Source organism: Rhipicephalus sanguineus, chromosome 11 (assembly GCF_013339695.2).
Source record: "Rhipicephalus sanguineus isolate Rsan-2018 chromosome 11, BIME_Rsan_1.4, whole genome shotgun sequence".
Taxonomy (NCBI): Eukaryota; Metazoa; Arthropoda; class Arachnida; order Ixodida; family Ixodidae; genus Rhipicephalus; species Rhipicephalus sanguineus.
In genome coordinates this window covers 3,504,906-3,530,940 of record NC_051186.1, presented here as the reverse complement: position 1 = coordinate 3,530,940, position 26,035 = coordinate 3,504,906, and the positions used below count along the sequence as shown (strand labels likewise).

Here is a 26,035-nt window from a genome sequence, read left to right as displayed (position 1 = left end):
CACCTACTCACACTCATAGACGCTCACTCACGTTCATACTCACGCCTACTCACACTCACAGGCACTAACTCACGTTCATACTCACGCCTACTCACACTCATAGGCACTCACTCACGTTCACACTCACGCCCACTCACACTTATAAGCATTCACTCACGTTCATACTCACGCCGACTCACTCTCATAGACACTCACTCACGTTCATACTCACGCCTACTCAAACTCATAGGCTCTCACTCACGTTCATACTCACACCCACTCAGGCTCATAGGCACTCACTCACGTTCATACTCACGCCTACTCACACTCATAGGCACTCACTCACGTTCATGCTCACACCTACTCACACTCATAAGCATTCACTCACGTTCATACTGACACCTACTCACACTCATAGGCATTCGCTCACATTCATACTCACACCTACTCACACTCATAGACGCTCACTCACGTTCATACTCACGCCTACTCACACTCACAGGCACTAACTCACGTTCATACTCACGCCTACTCACACTCATAGACACACCCATTCACGTTCATACTCACGCCTACTCGTACTCATAGGCACTCACGTTCATACTCACGCCTACTCACACTCATGAGTGCTCACTCACGTTCACACGTCCACTCACACTCATGAGTACTCACTCATACTCACACTCACAACGTTCAAATGAGTGTGAGTGAGTGAGTGTGAGTGAGTGCACTCATGAGGGAGTGTGCCGAGATATGGTCGTTGATCTTTTTTGTAGTCGTTGAGTGAGACCGTTTGGGACGAACTGGTGACGTTGAGTACCAGCGAGCCTGGCAGTTCTCAATATTGTTAGGGTGGAGTGCGCGTGCGTTCACTTGGAGAAAAATCTGATGCTTCTAAGTCCACGTGAATCCGGCTGAGGAAACCTCTCTTTAGCCTGAATGTGAGTGAGCTTGGCTGAATAGCGTTTTAGCGAGTTTGAGACCAAGTGAGCCCATAAGAAGCAGCATATTTTTTTAGTGAACGAGTGAGTGTGTGCCATAAACTTTGCCGACCCCTGACACACATTCCTTTGTGCTTTTAACTTACCTTCATGCTAACCTCAACTCTCACTCCTGAGTACTTACATTCAAAGTCATGCCGACTACCACTCAAAGGCACACACCATGGTTCCTCAATCACTCAGTTTTATTTACCTACCCACACTAACCGATACGTCCATAATAAGGTCTACTCCCACTAATGGCGCTAACTCATGTTGATACAGTCATACTCAATTACAGTCATACTCACAGTAATACATTCGCACTTATATCCATATCTACTCACGCTCACAGGTCGTGTTCACACTCAATTATCACTCTCCCAGAACTCATGTTCACACTCGCGTATACTCACACACATCGGTAATCACTCTTCATACTCTCGTCTACTCTCATTCATCGGCTCTCACTTTCATACTCACTCTACTCGCACATTTAGGTACACACTCACTTTCATACTCACTCCACTCACCCTCATTGGTGCTCACCCACTTGCATACTCTTTTATATTCACACTCATCGGGGCTCACGTTCATTCTCATTTCCACTCACAGCCGTCGATACACACATTCACCGGCACTCACTCAGGTTCATACTCATGTATACTCACACTCATCAGCACTCACTCACGTTCGTACTCACTTCTACTCACACTCATGAGTACCCACTCACGTTCATACTATGCCTACTCACACAAATCAGTACTCACTCACGTTCACTATCGCCTACTCGCAATCACTGGTACTCACTCACGTTCATAGGTCTACTCACGCTCATGAGCACTCAGTCACTGTTATACTCACGCCAACTCACACTCATCGGTAGTCACTGACGTTCATGGTCGCGTCCTCTTACCTTCGTCGATACTCACATTCATACTCACGTCCATTCACTTTCATGAGAGCTCACCCACGTTCACACTCACGTCTACTCACAGTCATCGGTAATCACTCACGTTATACTCATGGCAACATACAGTCGATACTCACGTTCATTCTCAGGTCCACTCACTCTCGTCAATACTTACTCACATACAGCTCCCTTCTACTCACACTCAAGAGTACTCACTCACACTCATACTCACGCCTACTCACACTACTCGCACTCATTGGTACTCACTCCCGTTCATACTAACGTCTACTCACTCTCATGAGTACTCACTCACGTTCACACTCACGCCTACTCACACTCATGAGTGCTTACTCACGTTCACGTCCACTCACACTCACGAGTACTCACTTTCATACGCCTACTCACACTCATGAGCACTCACGTTCATACTTATACCTACTCACACTCATGAGTGCTCACTCACGTTCAAACTCACGACTACTCACACTCATGAGCACTCACTGACGTACATACTCACGCCTACTCACCCTCATGAGCACTCACTGACGTTAACACTCACGTCCACTCACACTCATGAGCACTCATTCACGTTCATACTCATTCCTACTCGCACTCATGAGTACTCACTCACGTCCACTCACACTCATGAGCACTCACTCACGTTCATACTCATACCTACTCACACTCATGAGTACTCACACACGTTCATACTCACATCTACTCACCCTCATGAGTGCTCACTCACGTTCACACTCACGTCCACTCACACTCATGAGTCCTCACTCACGTTCATACTCACATCTACTCACACTCATGAGTACTCACTCACGTTCACACTCACGCCAACTCACCCTCATGAATGCTCACTCACGTTCATACTCACAACTACTCACACTCATGAGCACTCACTCACGTTCATACTCACAACTACTCACACTCATGAGTACTCACTCACGTTCATACTCCCGCCTACTCACCCTCATGAGTGCTCACTCACGTTCACACTCACATCTACTCACACTCATGAGTACTCACTCACGTTCACACTCACGCCTACTCACACTCATGAGTGCTCACTCACGTTCACACTCACGTCCACTCACACTCATGAGCACTCACTCATACTCACACTCACAACGTTCAAATGAGTGTGAGTGAGTGTGAGTGAGTGCACTCATGAGTGAGTGTGCCGAGCTATGCTCGCTTCTAATATTTGCGCAGGGAGAACCTTGCCCTTCCGCTGTCTGCTCGCGCCGGCACTCGAACAAGCTACCGCAGCGTTCATGATTCCCAGCAGATGGAGCTACGTGGTAGCTCTCACCGCGCGTCGCGTACGTGTAGCTAAAAGCGTTTCAGATGTCGTGCACGTAACGTACGTGTACTTTTCACGTTTGCGTACGTGAAGTCCCTACGTACGTGAAATTAAAACTGTCTAGTAGCTGCCGGGTAGCGATGGACGCGCGGTAGTTGCAGCGCGTCCATCACGCGCCGCCTTTCTTGCTTCGCATTCATTGCTTCGCCCTTGCGGCGAAACTGACATTTTAGCAGACCCTCAACAGCAGACACCTGTACCGACTACGGATGCCCTGCTGCTAATAAGCTTTCCTATTCATCCGTAAGACTTTTATGGATCTTATGGTGGCAGGATTTCTTCAAAGCATTCCCAGAACACATATTGGCGATGCTCCTCTTAACGAGCTTCGAGTGAGCGGATTGATACGGCAAGAGGGGCTTATTAGCCCTGGGTTTACATTCCAACCGGTATGTTTCTTTCTTTCTGTCGGATTGCGCAATGCTCCCACCTACCTTTTTACTTCCTCCAAGACGGAAATGGGACCTTCACCCCATGCTTAGCAGCGCAACACTTCAGTTGCTACAGGCAACAACGACGGTCATGCTCGAAAAAAAAATGGCACGCAACAATGAAAGGCAACAATGAAATGTTCCAACCTGATATGACGGGTGACCTCTATAAAAGATCAGATCGCTATATCAGAAGCGTCTGATCGCCGACAAGCCCGCGATCGCGATAGCATCTCTTATGGGAAAAGCGGCATATAGAAATACGCATGTGAGCGGCGCGCTGTCGAGGGCCTCATTTGTGCACATCCGCATTCCTGTACACTCGCCGGCGCAGGTTTTTTTGCGAATTATGCCGCCGCCGCAGCAGCCACCACTCGGTCCCGAGACCTTGGGGTCCATTTTCTTTCTTTGGATGTAATATGGAGTACCATTTGAAGGCAGTCGATCATAATTCGCTCCTGAAGGGAACATGAAATGAGACGGTTAATAACAAGCAAACAAAGGTCATTACGTCTACCGGCCTCACTGGTATGACTGGTCAGCTGCCCACTGTTGTCAGCGTGTTGGTCCCTTACTGTTAGCAATGAAGCACTCAGTTACTCATATGCAACCCGGCAGTCCTCAGCACAATGCCAACGCGCTTATTTAAGAAGGCACATTACTTTGATCATGCATCCTCGCGCATGCATGCACCATGATGCAGGCTGAGATGGCGCGATACTCCCTTGTGGAGACTCCCGATGTTGTGAGGAAGCTAGGGGCCGCGTTCACTTTAAAGTAGCCTGAACATGAGCCCCTGTTTGTCACAGAGAGCGTTATGAAGCAGTTTTGGCACAATTTGAGGCATTTTCAATTTTACTACAACAAGTCGAAAATGCAGCTCTTTGGTGCTTTAGGCGCTTGCGCTTTGCCTCCATTGGTTCGAGTTTTTTTTTTTTTTTTTTTAACAATGTCTGCGATTGTAGGAACGCACACACAGTGTACGAGATTTGTAAGGAATAACAGTATTTTAATGACACCAACCAATCAAAACGGCAACACAATATCTGCGCCTGAAACCAAACACACTTATAGAATTTCAGAAACTCGTTGCTTCTTATTAAATTATTAGGAGATGAACGGCCCAGAGCACTTCGAACAAACTTTTCACAGATGAGACGCCTCAAAAGTAATTGCATTCAGTCCAGCACTTCAGCTAAGCGTGTCCAACTTGCCCTGCCTACGACATGTTTAGCAGCTAGCCGGAAACAAGTCCGAATACGTCTTGCACAAACAGACCGTAAATCATAATGCGATAGTGCAACTTATGCATCTCACATTATTTGAACAGGGAAGCATGCCCGCAGTCAATGTCTTCATGTCACACGTTTGAAACAGCTTGGAGCCGCGCGCGCATTGCACACTTGTGCAAAACAAATAAAAAACAATTGCACTACGACGTTCACGTGGAATTACAGTAAGCGACCGTCCATGCTGATGATAACGCACATGGATGCGAATGTCATGGACATTTCGAGAGCCTCGCATAAACACCTTCTACAGCGCCGTCAGCAAAGTACAGCATACTAGTAAACAGCAGCAATGCACTAGTTACTCAGCAAATGTAAATCGCAGTGGCCAATGCGTCTTGATTATTCACCTTACTTAAATTATAGATATCATATCACTTTTGACATATAATGTCTACCTTATAGGCTTGCGACAAGCCATGTACATACGAACATCTAAACAAGGCTTTCACACCACTCTTCACTAAAAAAAAAAGGTCACTTAGCAGTTCTCATACACTCTACGAGCGAAAGCACATGCCTCTTGTACCTTCAAAATGCTTGCCTGCTTGGATGCATTCCAAGAACTGACGAAGAGATAAGCCGCATTGTGCCAGAACCTGATGACAGCAGTGCGTGGAGCAGTGACAGCATGCGTGGGGCAGTGAACATGGCAGTGAACGCCGGTGACAGCGATCTTGATCTTGCTGGTCACAAGACGAAAATCGGCCCCAAACAGCCTGTTCAACCTTGGACAGCCGCAGATGACGCTACTGCAAGAGCAAAATAAGTTGCATGGTAATTTGGCATGTATGAAAAATCGTTTGCAGAATGTGCAATGCAATCACTACCCACATCTCACATTGTCATCCCTACACTTTTTTTTCTACCACAGTTGAAACAAGCTACAACGATCAGTGAATAATAAATCTAACACCCTAGTGAACGGGTTCGTCCCAAGACACCGAGGCACTGCTATAGCAGCCACAGTGGTGAGGAGATTAATAGTCCAATAGAATCGTTTGCTTGGATCCGGTCACTTTTGCATTTGTACACATAATACTCTACATAGCAGAGTTATCGCTGGTGCAGTTATTGATCAAGCAAACATAACACTATGTACGTAATTAGGTACGACTGTATTGTCGCTTTGACGACACTGTTAACATTTTACATTGAGAGAAAACGAAACACGAGCGCTGTGTTGTGTGCTTCTTTTCCTGCGTGCAGTCTTCGTGCTTTTTTTTTTGTTTTCTTTCAAGGTAACACGTACAAACTAGCCTTTCAACAAACCCTACTGGGAGTTTCAGATATGTACCATGAGCATGTCTTGCATGAGTTCGAATAATATAACATTAATGCTCTCGCCGACAAAAAAAAAACTACAAATTCGTATTAAAACATAGCAAAAGAAAAGCTTATAGGTTTGGGAAATATAAAAAAATTGCCCGGAACACACTTTACGAGATGCCAGCTCGTAAAAGAAAACTCACGTGACCACAGTTGGCAAAAAAGTGTTCCACACTCGCCGCCATGGCTACGAGTGGCACTGGCTGACACCCCCATGATTACACGCAGAGAATTACCATATAAAGCAGACAGGCGACGACCGCCGCCATAGCTCTATTGTAGCTCAAAATGTGAGAGAGCCTCCGTGCCCTTAGAGACGGGAATTATATGGAATTAAATAATTTCTCTGACCTTCATCTGTCGTGACACAAGAACGCACTGGAGTAGGCGGGGGCAGGGGAGGTTGGGGGGTTCAAACCTCCCCAAATTTTTTTTCAATTTTGCATGTGTATATGTACACATACAAACACACGCATCAACATTGATAAAAACTGGCTGAATCCCCCCCCCCCCCCCAAAAAAAAAAAAAAACATTTATGGCTACGCCACTTCAGGAACGTCACTACCGTAAACAGAGCGCTATTATACGAACAATAACCTCTAGGTTAAAGTTTCTCTATGTCTTTCCGGAGTATCTGGGTATCTTCGAAATATCCAGAGAGAAAAATTTTTGCTGTAAATTTAATACATCTATGAGTAGGTACCTTGTAGTTAATACATTAAGTGCTTCGAAGCAACATTATAAGCTACGGTGAAACTGATCATACTATTGAACAGCGCCACCTCTGAAGCAGCTCTTTAGATAGGCGAACTTCTGGCACACAACGTGGCGAGCCGAACGTGGGCAGGGCGTCAGCTTAAAAATTTATGTGGATGGCCACCCGCCCCCTCTTCCCTGGCACTTGCTTTGAGGCTGCCCGTACGAAAACCACTGTCGAAATTTCTGTCAGCCAAGCTGTGGTCAAGTTGGTTTGCTAATGTTAGGTACCGGTTCGCCTGAAGGTGACGCTACAGTTACGGCTCATTTCCATACTACAACTACTAGTGCTGTTTCACAAGCTCTAAGCGATAGTAACGCAAAAATCACGTAAATTCTCACCTTACATGGGGATTTTTTAGGAATGTTTCATGTACCCGTGAGTCCACCACTGCAAAGCCAGTTGGAGCCCGTATTCCCCGTCTTGTCAATAACGTTTAAAGTATTATGCAGTTAGACGTTATGTTTTTGTCTTCGCTTAGAATATCAAGGATATCCATGTCTCGTAATTTATCAAATGCTGTCAAGTAATATTTTTTAGAGTGACTATTGAAATCAGGGCAAAAAGAGCGCTTCGACATGGGGCTCTTTGGCCTTTGTTGGTTCTCGCGCCAGTAACAACAGCTACATCATCGTTGGATATTTACCCCATAACAGGCGTAGCTAGCGCTTCGACACTGCCTATTCAGAGTTTATCCATCGAACTGTAATACCGTAGCAAATAAGGCGAGTTCGAAGATACCAGCGCGAACAAGACACAGGAAGAAAAAAATGCTTTTCAGCGCTTATGTCGTCTACATTCTTCTAGTATTGAGTCTTGTTTGCGCTGGCCATCATGAGATGACCTATCGGAATTCTGTCAAAGCTGCACAGCGACCTCAAAACTTAGGTGCAGTGCCCTGAAGAAATGGAAAAGTGTGAGTGAAGGGTCAGACAGACAGCTTATTCGGCAAGCTCTTTGGGGCTTCGCGTCTCGCCCTAGATTAATGGTCACTCACCGTCAATGCTTGGCTGCTGCAACGCTGCGACTACTGATGTGACTTGTGAGCTCCAGCCGCGGGATGATGTTCATGGAGAGTAGCTCCTGGAAGAGCAGCTTGCACGCATAGGGAACGCGCAGAGTAGCGATGGCACTTGATGAGCGGCAGTAGTGGCACCAGTTCGAGTAGCCCAGGAGGCCACACGTTTGGCAGACGTCTACCTGTACGGGATGACGGAGGTGTTGAGCAAAATAGTCTTGCTGTCGCTGACGGCGAAATTCCACGTGTGAACGCCATAGCGAATACCCGAAGTGAATCAGCTCAGTGTGCGCAGTAAGCCGCGCACCTTTAAGCACTGACACGCACATCTGCAGTTTGTTTGCCGTACGCGAGAATGCTTGCTTTTTGTATTAGGCTCCTGTTCTGTTTGTTAGCAACAATCTAAGAAAAAAAAATGTCCTTTGTCTTAGTCGTGGGACCCAAAAGTAATTAACGTGTCTCTTTAAACAGAGTCATATACGTTACAAGTCAGGACTCACCGACAAGAGTCGCACATAGCCACGGCTACTGGCCGATGCGACTTGAGTAATGACAGTGCGGCTTGAGTAATGGTTTCGGCAGGTGCGACGCTGTGCGAATTTCAATTCCTGCTCGGCTCTCTCTCTCTCTCTGTGTGTGTGTGTGGGTGTGTGTGTGCGTGGGCGTGTGCGTGTGCGTGTGTGTGCGTGTGTGTGTGTGTGCGCGTGTGTGTGTGCGCGTGTGTGCGCGTGCGCGTGCGTGTGCCACGACAGCTTGAACTGAATTTCGGGAGCCGAAGTAGCGTCGTTGTAACTGTACTGCTACTTTCCCTTTGCAACGCTGCAACCGATGCGAAGTTTTCTGTAGGCTCTAATCAATAAAACGGATTTGGCAGTGCAAAACTTAAGAATACAGTGCCATTCTCTACCACTTTTAGAGCCAAGGTGTGCGCTTGCTGTAGAAATGCAACTCATTTAACAAACCTGAGATACCTGCGTTTTTAGTGTTTTTTATAGGAGGAGAGCTTTTTTGAAGTTAGAACCTTCCATGTCCATAAGTTCGCAATTCCACGAACCGGTGCTCACCCTAGCAAGTTTCGTAAAGAGGTCCTTTTCATCAGTTCGCTGTTTGTAGCTCCAAATAAATTGGCGTCTTTCTTCACCATGCTGAAAATTTCCTCGAAATGCCTCCCATCAGCGTAGACCAGGGGTCTCGATCAAACACGGGGCCCGCGGCCTCACAAGGAATAAAATGTTTGAGACTCTTCTAAATGGTACTCGCATTATTTACTCACCAATTGCGATTATTAACGCTTTCTTCGGGTACCGCTACAGAGGCGGGACTGATGTCAACCACTTTTTTTTCCGTGAGGCACCCCATGGGGTCATTATGTGTTGAAACATAACCATGGAACAAAATTTCTATATTTCTGAATCGGCGTCCAGATTTGAGTCATTCTCAAGATGTATAGATATGTTTCTCGAATCCTGGCGCCAAAACCCCTGCAGAAATGATCCGTGCATGATATACGGGAAGTGCGTTCTTTGAAATGGCAGCGTTAGGTGACATTTTTTTCAACCCCCCCCCCCCCCCCCCCCTCCTACCGCACGCGCTTCAACCTTCACCACTGTCCCGGCCCTTGCGGGACTAAGCTTCGTGACTGCGGCCTGCGAGCTGAGGTGAGTTTGAGACCACTGGCTTGGACAACTGACAAGGTGATGAAGATAAATTTTACGTCGACGAAACATCTATGATGATTGTGGCAACCTTTTTTACCTGACCTACAATTCGGTGAACAACCAACCTTACGAAGTGTAACTTGCATTCTCAAAAACATTTTCAGAAGAATTTTGCAGTGATAAGTAGAATTCAATAAAAAATATGAAATATAGTTTCTGGGAGCACTGGTTTCACAAGTGAACCATGTTGTAATCGCGCAATGCGATTTATGTTGAGGCCATAGATAGTTTTCACACTGTAACTGCGTTCCCCATGTTAGCCCTTACTTTCACGTAAAGCTAGCATGCTTTCCTAGAAAAGGAAAACCGCTAATGATATAACTGCTTCCGTGCTAAGATGAAAAAGGACGCTTTCTGTGCCAGTGCCGTAGTTCATTCGTCTAACTCGCTACAGGTTTACGACCGGAGCCAAAAAAAAAAAAGTTTACCCCCTTCCCCATTTAGTCCCATCCGACAGAAACAACTCGTCGTATACTAAGCTCTTCACTGTCCTGAGTTTGCAGTAGTCCGCCACATTGAAAGGAGAATGAGGCAGAAAATGACACGGCCACTGTTGCCTACCTCGCAGGCATCGCTGGAAAGCATGAGCCGCTCTAGTAGCAGCATGCTGGCACCGTGTCCAATGAGGCAGTCGCGCTCCATCTCGCCCAGTCGCAGTCCGCCCTCGCGTGACCGACCCTCGGTGGGCTGCCGAGTGAGCACGGCCCGAGGACCTCGTGCTCGGGCGTGCACCTTGTCCATGACCATGTGCTTCAGCTTCTGGTAGTAGATGGGGCCCATGTAGATGTACGCCGACAGGAGCTCCCCTGTGATGCCAGAGGTGAGGCAGTCCTTGCCCAGGTAGTTGAAGCCACGCTGGATCAGCTCTTCACCCACATCTTTCACCTGTAAGTGGATGGATGAACATATAAATGGACAACATTGGCATGCATCAATCGTTTATATTTTGCCCGTTATCGTTTTGTTCATCCTCTATGGAGATATCACTTCGAGCAAGACACACATGAATGAATTGAAGCTCTCTTGAATGCGGTAGCCAACTCCATTCTCGAAGTCTTTATCCACATTGATTGCACGACCTCGATAATGGTGCATATTCTGGAATCCTCAAGAGCACTGCTGACTACTCTTGAATGTGCGATGGCCCACGGATAACTACGCGATGCACTGGACCCGCAAATCGAATTTGAATAAACGAAGACTACACTAGACGCTATCGTTTTACAACGAGCGTTGGGTGTTTTCGACACAAGTTTCCTGAACAAACATTTTAAAAAGTGACTGCTTGTTATAGGTATGCGTGGTTCTTCGCAGACACACTATTATGACAATATGTTCGCAGCGTCTTCAAGTGGAAGAACTGCGTTAGGCGAGCCACCATGCCGATCTTGCACGATAATACTCATTGTGCGTTTGCGCCTTTGTCACGGTGCGAAGCACGTGTGATGTAATTTTCTGTTGTTGCCAGGACACCTTTCAAGCGCTGGCTCGACAAGATGCTTCCGGGTGGTCGAAATCTAAAGAACGTTTGGAGGACTATTTTGTAAGCGTTCCGTCACAGAACGGAGGCGGTCCATTCTATCGAGGTGCAGGCTCGTTTAACAACCAAGACGTGAGAATAGCCACAGAACGAGCATAGAACGGCCTCCGGCCCCGTTCTATCGATAGAACGGATACAAAACTGTGTCCGGACGACTTGTATTCGATCAAAATTCCATTCTCCGGCCCAGCGCTTACGTTTCCAACCAATTCAAGTCGTCCGGAGACTGCTTTGTATCCGTTCTATCGACAGAACGGAGGCGTAGACCGTTCTATGACCGTTCTTACCTATTCTGACGTCTTGATCGTCATGCATTGCTGCTCTTACGTATCTGTTACACGATACATAGATCTGCTTAGCTCACCTAGCACGTGAATCCTGTGTGAATGAGAGAGTGATCCGTGCGAACGATTTGTTTATGTAAAATGCATGTACAATGTGTGTTCTCTGTTCATTATGTGCAAATGTAATGTATCTCACATTGTTACCAGATGTAATAGATATAATTTCTCTTTTTCTCGGCTGTATATTGAGCGAGACCCGAATTCTGATACAAAGTGCACTTTTTCTATATGTATTCAACGCTGTATGAACTGAACGGGGGCAGGGGCATCGTCAGGCTGTTTCAGCCTTTAGTCTCTGTCTCCGCAGGAAATGACCTGAAATAAATTACTTTGATTTGATTTGATTTGAAACGAGCCGCCACCAATCGCGTACGGCCCGAGAGAACGGACCGCCTCCGTTCTTTGACAGAACGCTTACAAAATAGCCCACTAGATGTTTTTCTGGAGGTATCCCGCTTACGTGTTGTTTCGTGTACAACTGATCGAGGACTCTTTTTCGCACATACCATTACGTTTATAAGCTTACTATGCATATGGATGCTACGCAGGCTGTTTCATAGCAGATGCGATTTCACTGTAACGAGGTTTCATTGTACTGCGCTCATGCCGGCGTGACTCAAGCTATCTAACCATATAGAAGTTGAGCAAAGCATATTACGTAGTCCTACCTTCGATCCTCCAAAGGCGGTGCCGTAGTGGAACTTCCCATTGAGGACACCCGCCTTGCCCGCCAGCAGTTCGATGAGCTTGCCGACCGTCATGCGGGAGGGGAATCCGTGCGGGTTCATGATCAGGTCGGGACAGATGCCTTGGTCATTGAAAGGCAAGTCCTCCTGCTGTGCAATGAGGCCGACCACACCTTTCTGGCCGTGTCGGCTACTGAATTTGTCGCCGATCTCGGGGCGACGCGTCTGCCGCAGCAGCAGCTTCATCAGGAACGACTCCTCCGTGTTAGATGTGATGAGCACCTTCTCCACGTACACAGGTTCCAGGCCCTTGTACACTACGGGAATCTGTGTTCATTGAAAACGTGTAAAAAGTTTTCCTTAATTACTCGCTCTACTGACGCCTTCTTTCTTAATTTCACTTTATTTCTACTTTCGCGTGATAATAACGAGGCTAAAGGCATCAATTCTGTATCGCAGCGTGTTCCCCCTTCCGTTTACAAGTGCAGCACAAAAAAATCACACATATTTTTCACAGCTAACAAAAGTGACACATTGCTCAAAAAAGTGACGCGACATCATACCAACGATCAGAGGGATACAAAAACATTTTTCATAGAAAATGTAAACTTAAACTTGGCACAATTGGTGAAAATTTTGGCGCAACAAACGTATCTTCTTCACTCGATGTTGAAGAAAGTTCAAGTTTTCGAACAACGTATTAAAATGTTGCATCCCAAAACACTTTGAAGCATGAAGTGCTACATGTCCGCAGTACTTACTAATCAGAGCAGTGTTTCGTATAATATTTCAGTCTTAAATAATAGACACCTTGGTAGTGCGATATGAGCAGTTATTAGACGCCTCCTCAATGTATTCTTTATTTTCCTTGTCAAATCACTGCACTCTCAGTGCCTTCATACATAATGAGGAAGTGCGTAAGTTGTTCATGTAGTGTCTTTTCGTGTACGTAGTCTCGACTCAAAGTAGTAGACCCTTAGCTTTTATCAATTGGTGCCTGTCATTCTCAGCAACAGCGTAAGCTTTCAAAGCGTTTGTAGCATGTTGATACGGATGTCTGATTGGCTGATATTATGTTATGTTTAATTAGTAAATGCCGAGCATCTAATTCCCGTATTTATATCATACCAGGCGTTCCAGCGAATGTGGACTGAGATTTTAGAAACCATGACCTTGCAAAATATCGTATGAACCCCCCCTTAGGGTACTTTAATAGGGCCCTTAGGGTACTTTAATAAATTAAATTTTAAAAAACATCAGCAGTAGGCGTATGTACTCACAAAGACTATTTTTGAATAACTAAGTATCAGTATAGCAAACAAAAGCACTATGCAACTCTTTCCCTTATTCTACCGTGAAGGCTGCAAGCAATCCACGGTTTCCTTAATGCTGCCGTGCACTTCCTGGCATGTTTCAGGGGAAAGAACTGTCATATCAGCTCTTGAACTCACATATTAACATCGTGTAAGTAATTGAATTGAAATGCATATGTATACTGGACTACATAGTGTACAATCATTACACGCAAAACGTCAGGAGGTATAGTATATTCTGTACATATTAGCGTTGGTACTTCTCGTAGAAATCTCAGTCACCATTCAGTATGGCGGTAACAGGCCACTTCTGCCGTAGTTCATCACACCTGTGTTCAGCTTTACCCTTCTCACATCGGTAATGCAAACGTCTTGTATTGCTTCAACTGTGGATTTCGTTACGCGTCGGAATGTAAATTTGATGAACTGCAATGAACCAGAATATTCTGGAAGTCAACAGCGTATGCTCCGTCGCTGTCCGTGTTTCTGCCAGCTACAATAAAGAAATGACTACGTTAAGACATCAAAAAATTTGGTAGGTTTTGCACGTGCCTGATGAAGTAACGCTTTGAGTCAATTCGCCCCTTTCAGATAGTAGTTAGTTGGAATTGTTGTACTCTGACCACTCAACATTGGTTCTGTGATAACGTGCAGTATTCTACAACCTAATGACTATAACCCTGTTTCAAGGATATCGCCAAATCACCACCCCTTATTTCTAAACTATCGAGTCGTGCGTACGTATAAGCACCAAGGTAATTAGCTGTATTATTGTTTTGCTTTTCTCCTCTCTGCTGTTTTCTCCTCTTTTCCTGTTTGCTCCATTTTCTTGTCTTGCTTCATCTTTTCATTGCGCATGCTCTTGATCCATAAGAATGTGTACTTATGAAAAAGGATTATGTACTAGGCATACTTCTGAATACCTGCTTCTCCACAAAATATCCCTTTGTCGACGATGCTGGAAACTAATTAAATAAACGAACAATTTCAGGCATTCGACTGTGTGACAACATGTGGAATTTCCTTGGACACCTGCACCTTGGCATTGAAACTACGACTGCCGACCCCAAGCTGCGATAACAGACGACAGAGACGGCAGAAATTTGCTGTGAAGAAACTTCAAGAAAATGGACAAAGACATGGCTAACCTCTTTCTCTTCCACTTTTGCTGGCTGTCCAGGTTCGGGCTCAGTGGCGCTAGTTACGGGAACCCACTTGTTCACGAGTACCTGGCGGCTCTCGACTCGGGTACCCGGGTGCGCAATACCGTCAGCGTCGAGGGCCCGGTGCTTCCACACCGGCATCATATTCAAAGTGTCAACGAGCGGCCCCATTATTTTGTCGCTGGTCTGGTTAGCGTATTTCTTGACGACGCACTTCTGCGTCCTGTACACCTGGCACCGTCCGAAGCCGCGGTCAATGGACGACCGGTTCATCACGATGGCGTCCTCGATATCGTATCCACTGTAGCTCACCACAGCCACGGCCGCGTTCTGGCCGGCAGGCAGCTCTTCGAAGTTGATGAGCTCGATGGTCTTGGTCTTGACCATTGGCCGATGCGGGTAAACCAGGAGGTACATCAGTGTGTCGAACCTGTTGCGCTGGTTGAGGCCAATGGTACCCATCGCCTGCTTGCCCATTGCGCACTGGTACGTGTTCCTCGGCGACTGGTTGTGGTGCGGATACGGGATGATGCCTGCGCAAACTCCGAGCAGACTGTAAGCCTCAATCTCGAGGTGCGTCGTCTGCAAGGTTATGTCCTGCTCACGGAGCGCAATGTGGCTGTCGTTCTCCTCGTTGACGTCCAGGAACTCGACGATACCCCTGCGAATGAGGTCGTTAAAGAACAGGTAACCCCTGGTGAGGTCTTCGATGTGAGCGTTGGTTAGCTTGGGGCGCCCCTTCTCGACGATGATGTACGGCCGGCACATGCGACCTCCGTCGCCCGCGACGTACACGCAACGCTTCAAGTTACTCGTGTGCAGAGAGACAAATTCCGACAGGTAGCCCGATCGACGAAGAAGGCGAAGCGTTTTCAGAAGACGCACGTGGTCTTGTACGACGCCCAGTACGTTGCCGTTGAGGAAGACTATGTACACCGACGGATCAGAGAGCTCTTCACCATTGAGGAGTCGCAGGTCTTCAACGCCGAGGTTCCGCAGTAGCCGCACTATGAACGCCTCGTCTACGTCGGTGGTGATGTGGGTCATGAGTGCGAGGTTCTTGACAAGACCACATGCCTCGCCTTCGGGGGTGTCACTGGGGCAGAGCATGCCAAACTGTGACGGCTGAAGCGACCGGGGACCGGACACCTTTCGAGTCTTCTCGAACTGGCTGTTGACCCTCGTCATCATGCCAAGTGCCGAGATGTAGGAGAGCCTCGTAAGCACCTGGGCAACGACGCATGCAGAAATTTCAGTACAGCTTGATTGTTTGTGCGTATCAGTACAGTGAGGGCACGTTGCCCAATTCTTCCATAATTCTGGGGTGTACCTGCTTTCACACGTACATCCTGAAGGCACGCTAGAATATAGCAACTTGACGCTACTGTACGGATACGTCCAAATGTTCCAGTGATCGTTCAAGGAAACACAGCCCATCTGTCTCGTAATAAGTTATGCTATAGAAGTTATTGCTCCAAATGACGAGCTTCAATGAAGCGAAAATAAGAAATGCACTAGTACTTAAGGAAAGATTACTTTTAAGGGCTCGTTTTTCTTTGTTAGACGCAATATTAGTTCTCATTACTTCTCATATTACCTCTCATTATAAATGCAGCATTTAGTGTTTTATAACTTAGCTGCATAAAAATCAATGTAGTCAGTGCCTTGGTATAAAAAAGCAAACTTTTCCGTGGTTTCAATATCAAGAAATTCCTTTGCTGCTGCACAGAAGAGCGATGCAGTCAAAGGAAAGTTCTGCGGGCGCCAGTGGTTAAGGATGAGTTATACAGGCACTTCTTTTAAGGTACACTTTTTAATTCACATAGCAGGCCGCACCGCAGCCAGCGAAATGTAGCAGCAGGAAGATTAGCAACGTGATCTTGGTGGTCATAAGTTGCCAAGTACCTTGCAGGTCCGAGATACTAGCAGGCACCCCAAGTGGTGAATCATGTGGTTCACTGTCAAGTGAAACTAACCTGGCCAACCCATAAAATAATTACTTCGCACAATTCAAAAATTCAGTTGAGCCCCGTTCAGGTTTCATCAGGCCCAATCCAAAATGAAATCGGCCCACTCCAAAACATTTCGCCGACCAACGCCTAAAAAGTTGACTTTAGCCGATTCGAAATTTGAGTTGACTCACCGTTCACAACTGATCTGGCCCAATCCGCAAATTCAGTTGGCCACATCCAAAACATGGGCGTACCTTCTAAATTGACTTTACCCGATTTGAGCAGACGCCCAAGTGATCACGTCATGCGATAGTCACGTGCGACCACGTGACGACCTTAACTTGCAAAGTCACGTGACCAAGTCCGCACGTAATCTGACAACTTCGCGTCAGATGTACATCGATGTGGCGATGAGGTGTGTCTGCTACGGCAAATGTCCCGACACGCAATGTCGACAATATACGGCTACAAGAGAGATACCCTCAGCAAGAGCTTCGCTCACTGTTACCAATCGCGACCATAAAAACCTCGAGTGGCGGAGACCTGTGAGAGTCCCGCATAAAGTAAAGGTCATTTGTAGTTAAAACGAGGCCTACTTTATTGCTACTGCGTTCATATGAATGATATAACGCACCTGTGTGACGCCAATGCGTTCCATCTTGAACCGCTTGAGAGTCCAGTTACCCGTTGCAATAGCCATGGACAGCCCCTGGGTGATCAAATCCTGCCGGATGTACTTGAGCACGTCGAACTGCGTTGCCCGAACCTTAGGAATACATTTGTCAGCAGCGAGCTTGAGCTCCGAATTGAAACGCTTGAACAAGTCTTCAAAAAGGAGCGACAGCAAGGAGCCGGCAAGCTCGAGTCTCTTGTTGCCGTAATAGTCGCGGTCGTCGAGCAGTTCCTTGTTGGACTGCGCGTCGATGATACTTCGTACCATGATGGCAAGGTAGAAGCACTTGACGCGGAAGTTGAAGTCCTCCACCGGAACGTGAGCCAGCACCGTGGTAGCGAGGACTTCCCTTGCGTCGTCGACGGCGGACTTGCGCGGACCGCCACCTCCTGCTCCTCCCGCGAATACCATGCGCCTGTGCTTGAGCTTGCTACCGAGGTACTGAAGGGCTTGTGTCTGCGTGAACACCTCGGCACTATGGCAGGCCTCAAGCGATGGAGCTATGGCTGCCTGGACAACGTCGGAGGTGCCAATCATCTGCACGATCATCTGGTCGCACTCCAGGCCCATGGCCTTGAACACGATTACCACCGGAATGTCCTCCGTGAAGCTGTTGTGCTTCATGAGGTAGCGATCGTGCTTGACGCTGACGACGGTGCGGCTTTTGCGCTCGTGCGTAGAACTGGTGACCTGCAACAATCGTAACATTAGGTAACTGGTATTTCTAAGGTCCATCACACCTGAAAATATTTTCGCTGTGAGCAGTGGTTGTAGCATAGGTAAATAACGACAATTCTAGGTGTAATTTATTGTGGCCGTGCCCGTGCTATGAACATACGGTTCGCACGCAAGGTTCTTCATTATGTGGGTCAAGTTTGACCGCAGCGCCCTTCCATACTCCCCCCCCCCCCCCGTGTTGGTGGAGTTGAGAAGAAGACAAGCTGCGCAGAGGACCCAAAATTACAATTAAGCGTGATGTGCTTCTCATAACCGCTCGCCTGTGGTCCCCGGCTTTCTGGGTGTAAAGGCGGGAGGTAATCAGTTCTTGAAATTTAACATCGGGGTCCGCGGCTGCCATTCGTCAAAAGCCTGCGTGACCATAACTCTGCACTTTTACGATCAGAGTACAGGTCTGACTGACCAAGGGCGTAGCCAGAAATTTTTTTCGGGGGGTTTCAACCATATTTTATGTATATTCGTGCGTGCATTTTTATGTGTGTGTGCATATATACGCAAGCAAAATTGAAAATTTTCGGAGGGAGGGGGAGGTTGAACCCCCTCCCCCAACCCCCCAGACTACGCCCCTGTGACTGACAGTAAAGGTCCGTGGCCGGTCTAGGGCCATTTCTTTCGCCTGATGTCACCTATACTTCCTGCTACCCCTGTTTGTCAAATGGAGCAGAAGGGGACACGATCTGGAATCTCTGGAAAACTGTTAACAGTGGTGCTAGGATGATAAAGTAGCAAGAAACAGAAAAGGCTTCTAGGAGGAAGAGGCGATAAGGCTCGGACAGGCATTTATCATAAGCCATATAGTATTCAGCTTCCTTATCCAGAAAGTACCAAAGTTGGAACGAACTAATATTAACGCCCTCGAACGCGCATCGTATAAGGCAGTGCTTGGTCTACCAATGTGCACTAGCACAACCCTCTGTGAGGCTATGGATGTCAGCAACATCTTTTAGCGAATTGTGGCTGCAATGCTCATCGCACGAAGATAAAGCCTCAATACCACTGCGCAAGGCTAAACAGTTCTCAGTCGACGATGGTATCCTCTCCGCCCCATACACTGCAATGACAAAATATAAGTCCTCCCACCGGACATACATGCTGAGATCCAACTCTAGTCCCTAGAAAACATTAGCGAGAGACATTACAAACACTGCCGTCTTGCACGCGCCATGACACTTGAACCCACGTTTGTAGAACTCCGGAGGCTTATTTCACGGCCTCATGCAAGCAGGATACTGAAACTTTCACGGTGGTAACCACAAGCGTGCTGTTTCTTCAACGCACAGAACACAGCTAGTAGGGAACAGCAGAGCCTACAGGGGTGGCTCCGGCTATAGGTGATGATAGAGATGATGTTCGATTTTAATACTGACTCGCAGTATGATGACGCCTTTTCATAACAGGTAACCTGCCAGAACTCACAATTATAATCTTACGAATAAATCTCACGGAGCAAATTCTGATATGGGGCCCGTTAAGGGGCTTTTTTAATAGATGAACTTTGCTGAAGACTCCCTTTCTCTGCACTTGACAGAGTGAGCACGAAATCACATTGGGGAAGGAATGAAATTGGTACGATCCATGTGATAATGTCTTGTTCATTTCTTCTCTTTTACATTTTGTGTCCGTTCAGTTCCTCAATATGTCATGCTACACCGATGGTTTGTAACCCATTACACCCTGGCTATGTACACAAGTGAACCAGCCCGGCATGCAGAAAAACAGCGCAGCACAAGCCGTACAACGTGCTGCACTGAACTAACGAAATTTTGCTATGATGAGAGAGCAGCAGCATAACAGTGAGTGCTCACCTGGCACATGATTCCACCGGTCTTGCGGTCCTCCTCGACGATCATGCGGTTCTTGGAGAGCTGCTCCTGCATCAGTATGACGCGCTCGTTGCCGTTCACCACGAAGTAGCCGCCGGGGTCGTACGGGCACTCCTTCAGCTGAGACAGCTCGAAGTGCGTCTTGTTCGCCAGCACGCAGTTGGCGCTACGCAGCATGATCGGCATGCGGCCGATGGGGAGGTCCGCTCTCTGCACGCGCTCCCGGCCACGGGTGTACTCGACGTCGACCACGATCGGCGCAGAGTACGTCATATCCCGCAGTCGACACTCGTGGGGCGTCGTACGGCGACCCACCGTGAAGCCCTCCTCGATGTTAGGCTCACCCACGCGGATGTCGAGGTACTTGAGGTAGAAGTCCGGGTCCGCGTCGCTTGTGACGCGCTCGTTGGCGCGCATGATCTCCTTGATCTCGACGTTGATGAAGTGGTTGAAGGAGTCCGTGTGATGACGCACCAAGCCGTTCATCTTGAGGAAAGCAGGCAGCAGCTTCCATTTTTCGGAGATGTCGCTGATCGGCTCGGTGAGCTTGTCACGCGTCAGGTCTTGCTCGCCGCTTCCGAAGAGCCAAGCCATTCTTGCCTACGTCGCCACCCAGGCGCGGAGTCTAGAACGCTGCTTGCCGAGGCTGGTCGCGTTACAGTGACGTTCGATGCTACCGCATCGTTCGAGCTCTGCGGTAGGCAGCACCGTGGGCGTTGTGACCTGCGATTTAATAGAGTTTCAGAAGTAGGTATCCATTCTATTCATTGGGTACGGACGCGATATTTGAAAAATAACAACCGCACCTACAGATGTTAGCGTACGACACATGCGCATTGGCCACAAACGCAAGTGTTTGCGTACAAAAAGCTTATGGCTACCCTATTGTACAACTGCCTAAATGAAGATTTTATTATTTTCCAAATGTTAATTTAAACCAAACTGATATTGTCAAATTTATTATAATCCACAAGGCAATCACGAGCGCACTCGAAAGCGGTTGTACGAACCGGTAGGCGCTAACAAAGGCAACGACATGAAACGCGCTCCCGCGCTAGGCAACATATAGCGTGCGCACGGGAGGGGTGGGGGGCAGTGGGAGCGGCGGCCGCCCTCCCCCCATTCACCTAAGAGGGGGGCTCAAAGTCAGCCCCAAATATTGACATAATAGAGAGGGGGGCGCTGCGACTCGGGGGGGGGGGGGGGAGGGGGCGCAATGTCAGCGCCATACATTGACATAATTGGGAGGGGGGCGCTGCGTCGAGCCTTCGCCCCCCCCCCCTGATGGGGAACCCTGCGCATGCTTTGCTAGGCAATGATGTGTAACTTATTCTCAAGATGGTTACGATCAAGTGCCAATCCTTGAATGCCCTTCAAAGTATTTTTAAGAAGTGATGCCACGAAACGACCGCCTGATCTATGGTGATTCGCGAGATTTGCATTTTTACGGCTTAAACAAGCTTACCGCACAACCAAAACCTCGGCATCTCAGCCACACCGACAACACCTATCATTGGTCGGTAGACAATGTCCGAAGAAATTGTGAGCAAAATTACATGACGGACTATGGCTCCCGTTAAATGGAAGGGGTTTAACTATGATTTGATTTCTGCCTTGAAAGTGCAATGACGGATCACGTCATCAAAAGGGCCGACAGGTGCTTCAACAAAATATAGTTTCGCGCTGATAGTGGAAGCTTCCTTCACGACTATGCTTGCTGGTTCAAAAAAAGCAGGTATATCCGCTCGCTCACAGATGCAAGCACGAGGTATCGAGGACCAGTATCTCAGCAAGACGCTAATGCTTCGCGGCTCCGCACCAGGAACACGATCGGCACGGGACGAGCGGAGGCTCGGACCGGAGAGCGTGCGCGTGCGTCACTTCCGCGTGCCCTAGAACTATAGGGCGACGCGATAACGTATATTCGTTTCCAGCGAAGCTTTTGCGACTCAAATTTCGGCTTCGTGCGCGAAAGACGCGGCGCACACGAGCACAAATAAATGCGGGCCCTCGAAGGTGCGACGGTCACATGGTGTATTCTGTATGCGCCGTTTTCTAATAACTGCTGCTCTGTCCATCATGGGCTTGCCGGCGATCAGCCACTTTTGATATGGCACTCTGATCTGTTATCGAGGTCACTTGTCAATTTACGTTACCACAGTTCATTGCTGCCTGGATATGAACGCATGACCATCGTTGTTGCCTGTAGCAACTGAAATGTCGCGCTACTAAGCACGTGGATGAAGGTCCAATTCCCGGCATGGAGGAACGAAACGGTTAGGAGGAAGCATGGAGCAATGCGACAGAAAGAAAGAAAAGTAGTAGGTCATCCACACACACGCAAAGCTTCACTTGCCCCTCATTTTCTTGGTAGGAGAAGGGCTAGTGAACCTTTTTTTTTTTTTCTTGCACCACGTGCTCACGCGAGCGCTCTTCTTCGCTAAAGACAAGCGCGGGAGGCGTCCGGTCATTCGTCTAACGAATCACAGAGGTCTTGCAGCTGTCCCAACTAGTCTTGCTAAGACATGCAGCAGAGCGAAAAACATTCGAGAGACCCCCACGTGCCTTTCACGAGATTTTGAGAAAGTGACCCTTTGGGAACACCGCCCCCGATAACGTGTGCTTTTCGTCCATATGGCGCAGTCCGCACATTGGCGCATACACGAAGGAAATGCAAGAAATGCGAGCTCACCCAGAAAGTTGTGTCGCTGCTGCTTTCTTTTGGCCTATCTTGATGCGAAGCCGGCCCTGCACTGCTGCCACCGATCCTTCCCAATGTCGACTGTGTTGGCGAGCGTGTCGGGGATGCTATCGAGCGATTTCATCTTATCTCGGATGTTACGTCGGTACCTGGTTGCTCGGTAGCAAAATCTTTCGTCCGGGCATCGTGCGCTCACGAATACGCGGCGGTAAGCGAACAGAATCGCTTTTGACAGAACCGGAGTCGTCGCGCGCGTGTACGTAACAGTATAAGTCGCAGAATTAAAGGCTTGTGTGAAATAAATAAATATATAGTTGGCGTTTTACGTCCCGAAACCACAATATTATTATTAGGGACTCTGTAGTGGATGGCTCCGGAAATTTCTACCACCTGGGGATCTTTAACGGGCACCTATATCTATATAAGTACATGGGCCTCAAGCACTTCACCTCCATCGAAATGTGGTCGCCGCAACCGGGATTCGAACCCGGGTCATTCGGGCGAGTAGTCGAACACCAACCGCTAGACCACCGCGGCGGGTTTGAGTGAAAGAAATGAGTGCGTAGTTTAAATCTCATCTATAACGACAAATTAGCAACACAGAAAAGCAATTACATCGAACCATTTTTGCTACGCGAAACGCGCTGCTCTCACCCTAAAAGAGTTACCGAGCACCTCTGCCATACTGACATTTACAGGTACTCCTTTTTCCCCAGTACAATTAACGAATGGAATAACTTGCCCCCTGAGCTAGGTTCTTGAAAGTGTCGATCTGAAGTCGTTTCTTCGTGCGTTACCTGCTCCATCTGTCTGATAACTATACTTCATTTTTTACAGTGCGCTTTAGTCTTGTACACATCTTAGTCAAACTGATAGCTTGATGTTCAATTTTGTCGCTTTTGTATTTTAAACACGCCCGGGTGTACTTATGTATCGTAGCCGACTTTATTTTCACGACCGTTGGAACCTGGTGACTTCTTTGTACTTTTTACCCGGAGAACATAACCTACTCTGCACTGTTTTCGGATGGTTTTTGTGTTGTTTTGTATGACACGGCCATTGTTGGGATTGTGGACTGTATTTCATGTTGCTTTTTTGTTTTGTTTTGTGAACCATCGCGCTCTTTCTTTTTTTTTTTGTTAAATACTACCTTTACTGTTGTATATTCCGCTCAACATTTCATACTTTTGTACTTCCTGCACATTGTTAAGTTCATTGTACCGCCCACCCCTGCCCAAAGTCAAGCATTCAGACTGGCAGTATTCTCTTAAATAAATAAAATAAATATATAGACGGATTGGTCTACAGTAGATTAAACAATATCTGATTCTAAAAGAACAGCCCAGTCGGCTATTGTCGCGCCCTGATTCAGTGCGAATGCCGCTAGAGATATTAATCTTGTGTATTCACACGTGGCTGTTAAGGCTGACAACTGAACGAGTTCTCAGCCTTAACAGTCGAGTTTCTGTCGTGCAACTAAAAAAATTGAAGCGATTTCTTTCGAAAAAAATGTTTTCCATTATTTTGTCTCGTGAGCGCTACGCTCTATAGTCGGATACAGCTTAGAAAGTTTGGAGAAGCCCCGCCCGGATGACCAAAGTGCGGCAGCCGATCGCCTCTGTGGCTAAGAAAATAGTCCCGCACGTGCACTCGGCAGCGTTCTCTGAAGGCGGGGTCAACGGCCGTCCGGCTCGTGACGTCAGTCCGATGTGCGCGCCCATTGGTGCGGGCGTGTGCGCATCCGCCTTTGAGGAGGAAATTCCGCACACTTCTAAAGTATCCGACTATAGACGCGAAAATGTTATCTAACTTGTTCTTTGATCAGCTAGCATACGAGAAGCGTATCATTACAGGGAAAAAAAAGGAAGGCAAACATGTGAACACGAACAAATATTTGGCAAATAGCAAATTGTTTAACCAACAACTAATAACCTGACTGCCACGCAGAATGATTGGGTTCGATTCCTGCTCGGATGGTAATTTTTATTATCTGCATTCGTCGGGTCAACGCTGTCGACGTCGATTTTTCTTAATGCTCTCGAATTTCAATTACCAGTGTGTGTTCTACACAACATTAATGAGAACTGGGTAGATATAAACTGTCGATGACCTGTGGCGCATACCCGTATACCGCGTCCCGTGGTAAATGGGTATGTGCCACACGCGTCTGGAGGAAAGGATGCTTGATTCTGGGGTTATTTGAAGCGAGTTACAAAATAAAGTTAATATTTTACCGATTCGAGCAAGAATCAAGAAGTTGGCTAATGAAGGTTAATTAATTAATTAATTAGTGCTTAGTCATGAAAAAATGGGTTGTATGTACACACGACTACCGCTAATATACAACAGGTAAAACTTTCCTAGTGCGCGTGTTTTCTTTTTGTTTTTTTAACACGAAAGTGTTTTATGCCGGGGTCCACCAAGACTTCAGTGACGTATTTCCGTCACGGAAATGATGTCGAAAAATTTTACACGATCAGATGGCAAAGAAAAAAAGTTCCGTCAACGGGCACGACGCGCTTTGCGTTTCCCTCTAGTCCGGCCGTGGTGTTCAATCACATTTTAACATGCCGCGGGATGGCGACCAAGTGCGACGCTCTTCTGGATATCACACCTCGTTCTCTGATTACGCTTTCACCGTTAACTACTACAGCTGCCACAAGGTGTTGTGTAATCATTTAACGTGGACGTTAGTCATCGGGATGGAGATGTACCACCAACCATGAAATCGGTGCATCCACGTTAAACGATGCTATAGCTGCCAGACATCAATATACATTGTGCAAACTCTCTTATATCAATGTGCAGTAAACATTCAGTTACTTCTGTAAGGGCACGCTTCACTTTCGTGTTATTCCGATTCCTATGACGGAGGGATCAACCATCTTTTTTAAAAATCTTGGTCCAATTAAGTTAGCTAGGACAGTCGGTATATAAATGGAGAAACCATTCTGGGTCCCGCCTCACTCGGCGCTCTTTAAAACTCAAACTTCGACTGGGCACTATAAAACCGTCTACAAATAATTAACCTTGGCGCGCTCGAGATAACAAGGTCTCCAGACGGGATAAGTGGGTCGTTAGCTACATATTGCAACAAGAAAAACAATGTGTAAAAATAAAGTTTACTCAACAAAATAAAATTTACTCAACTCAGGAACAGGGGTAAAATTTTTCTAAATTACTGTATATGTCAGAATCGACGTCCATATTTTAGTTTATTCTAAAAGACCGGGCGTGTTTGCACGCCCTGTCTTTTAGAATCAACACTTACCAGCTACAAAGCTCAGCTCTCCGTTATTCTATGCCAGATTTCAG

The 26,035-nt window shown here is 47.2% G+C and overlaps 1 protein-coding gene and 1 long non-coding RNA gene across 2 annotated transcripts in view; one reads left to right on the top strand and one right to left on the bottom strand.

The window, feature by feature from the left end:
* LOC125756363 (uncharacterized) overlaps window positions 1-15,484 on the top strand; it is a 40,532-nt gene extending 25,048 nt beyond the window's left edge. The window contains exon 2 of the long non-coding RNA XR_007414442.1: window positions 15,407-15,484. This is a non-coding gene — a long non-coding RNA (uncharacterized LOC125756363). The remainder of the gene's footprint in view (window positions 1-15,406) is intronic.
* LOC119373274 (DNA-directed RNA polymerase III subunit RPC2) lies at window positions 5,570-20,737 on the bottom strand. Its single transcript, XM_037643294.2, has 7 exons — window positions 20,002-20,737; window positions 17,420-18,148; window positions 14,819-16,060; window positions 12,340-12,684; window positions 10,349-10,672; window positions 8,049-8,251; window positions 5,570-5,716 (listed from the first exon to the last, which is right to left on the bottom strand). The coding sequence occupies exons 1-6, from the start codon at window positions 20,611-20,613 to the stop codon at window positions 8,051-8,053; spliced, it is 3,453 nt and encodes a 1,150-aa protein (XP_037499222.1). The 5' UTR covers window positions 20,614-20,737; the 3' UTR covers window positions 5,570-5,716; window positions 8,049-8,050.
* Window positions 20,738-26,035: the final 5,298 nt, after the last annotated feature.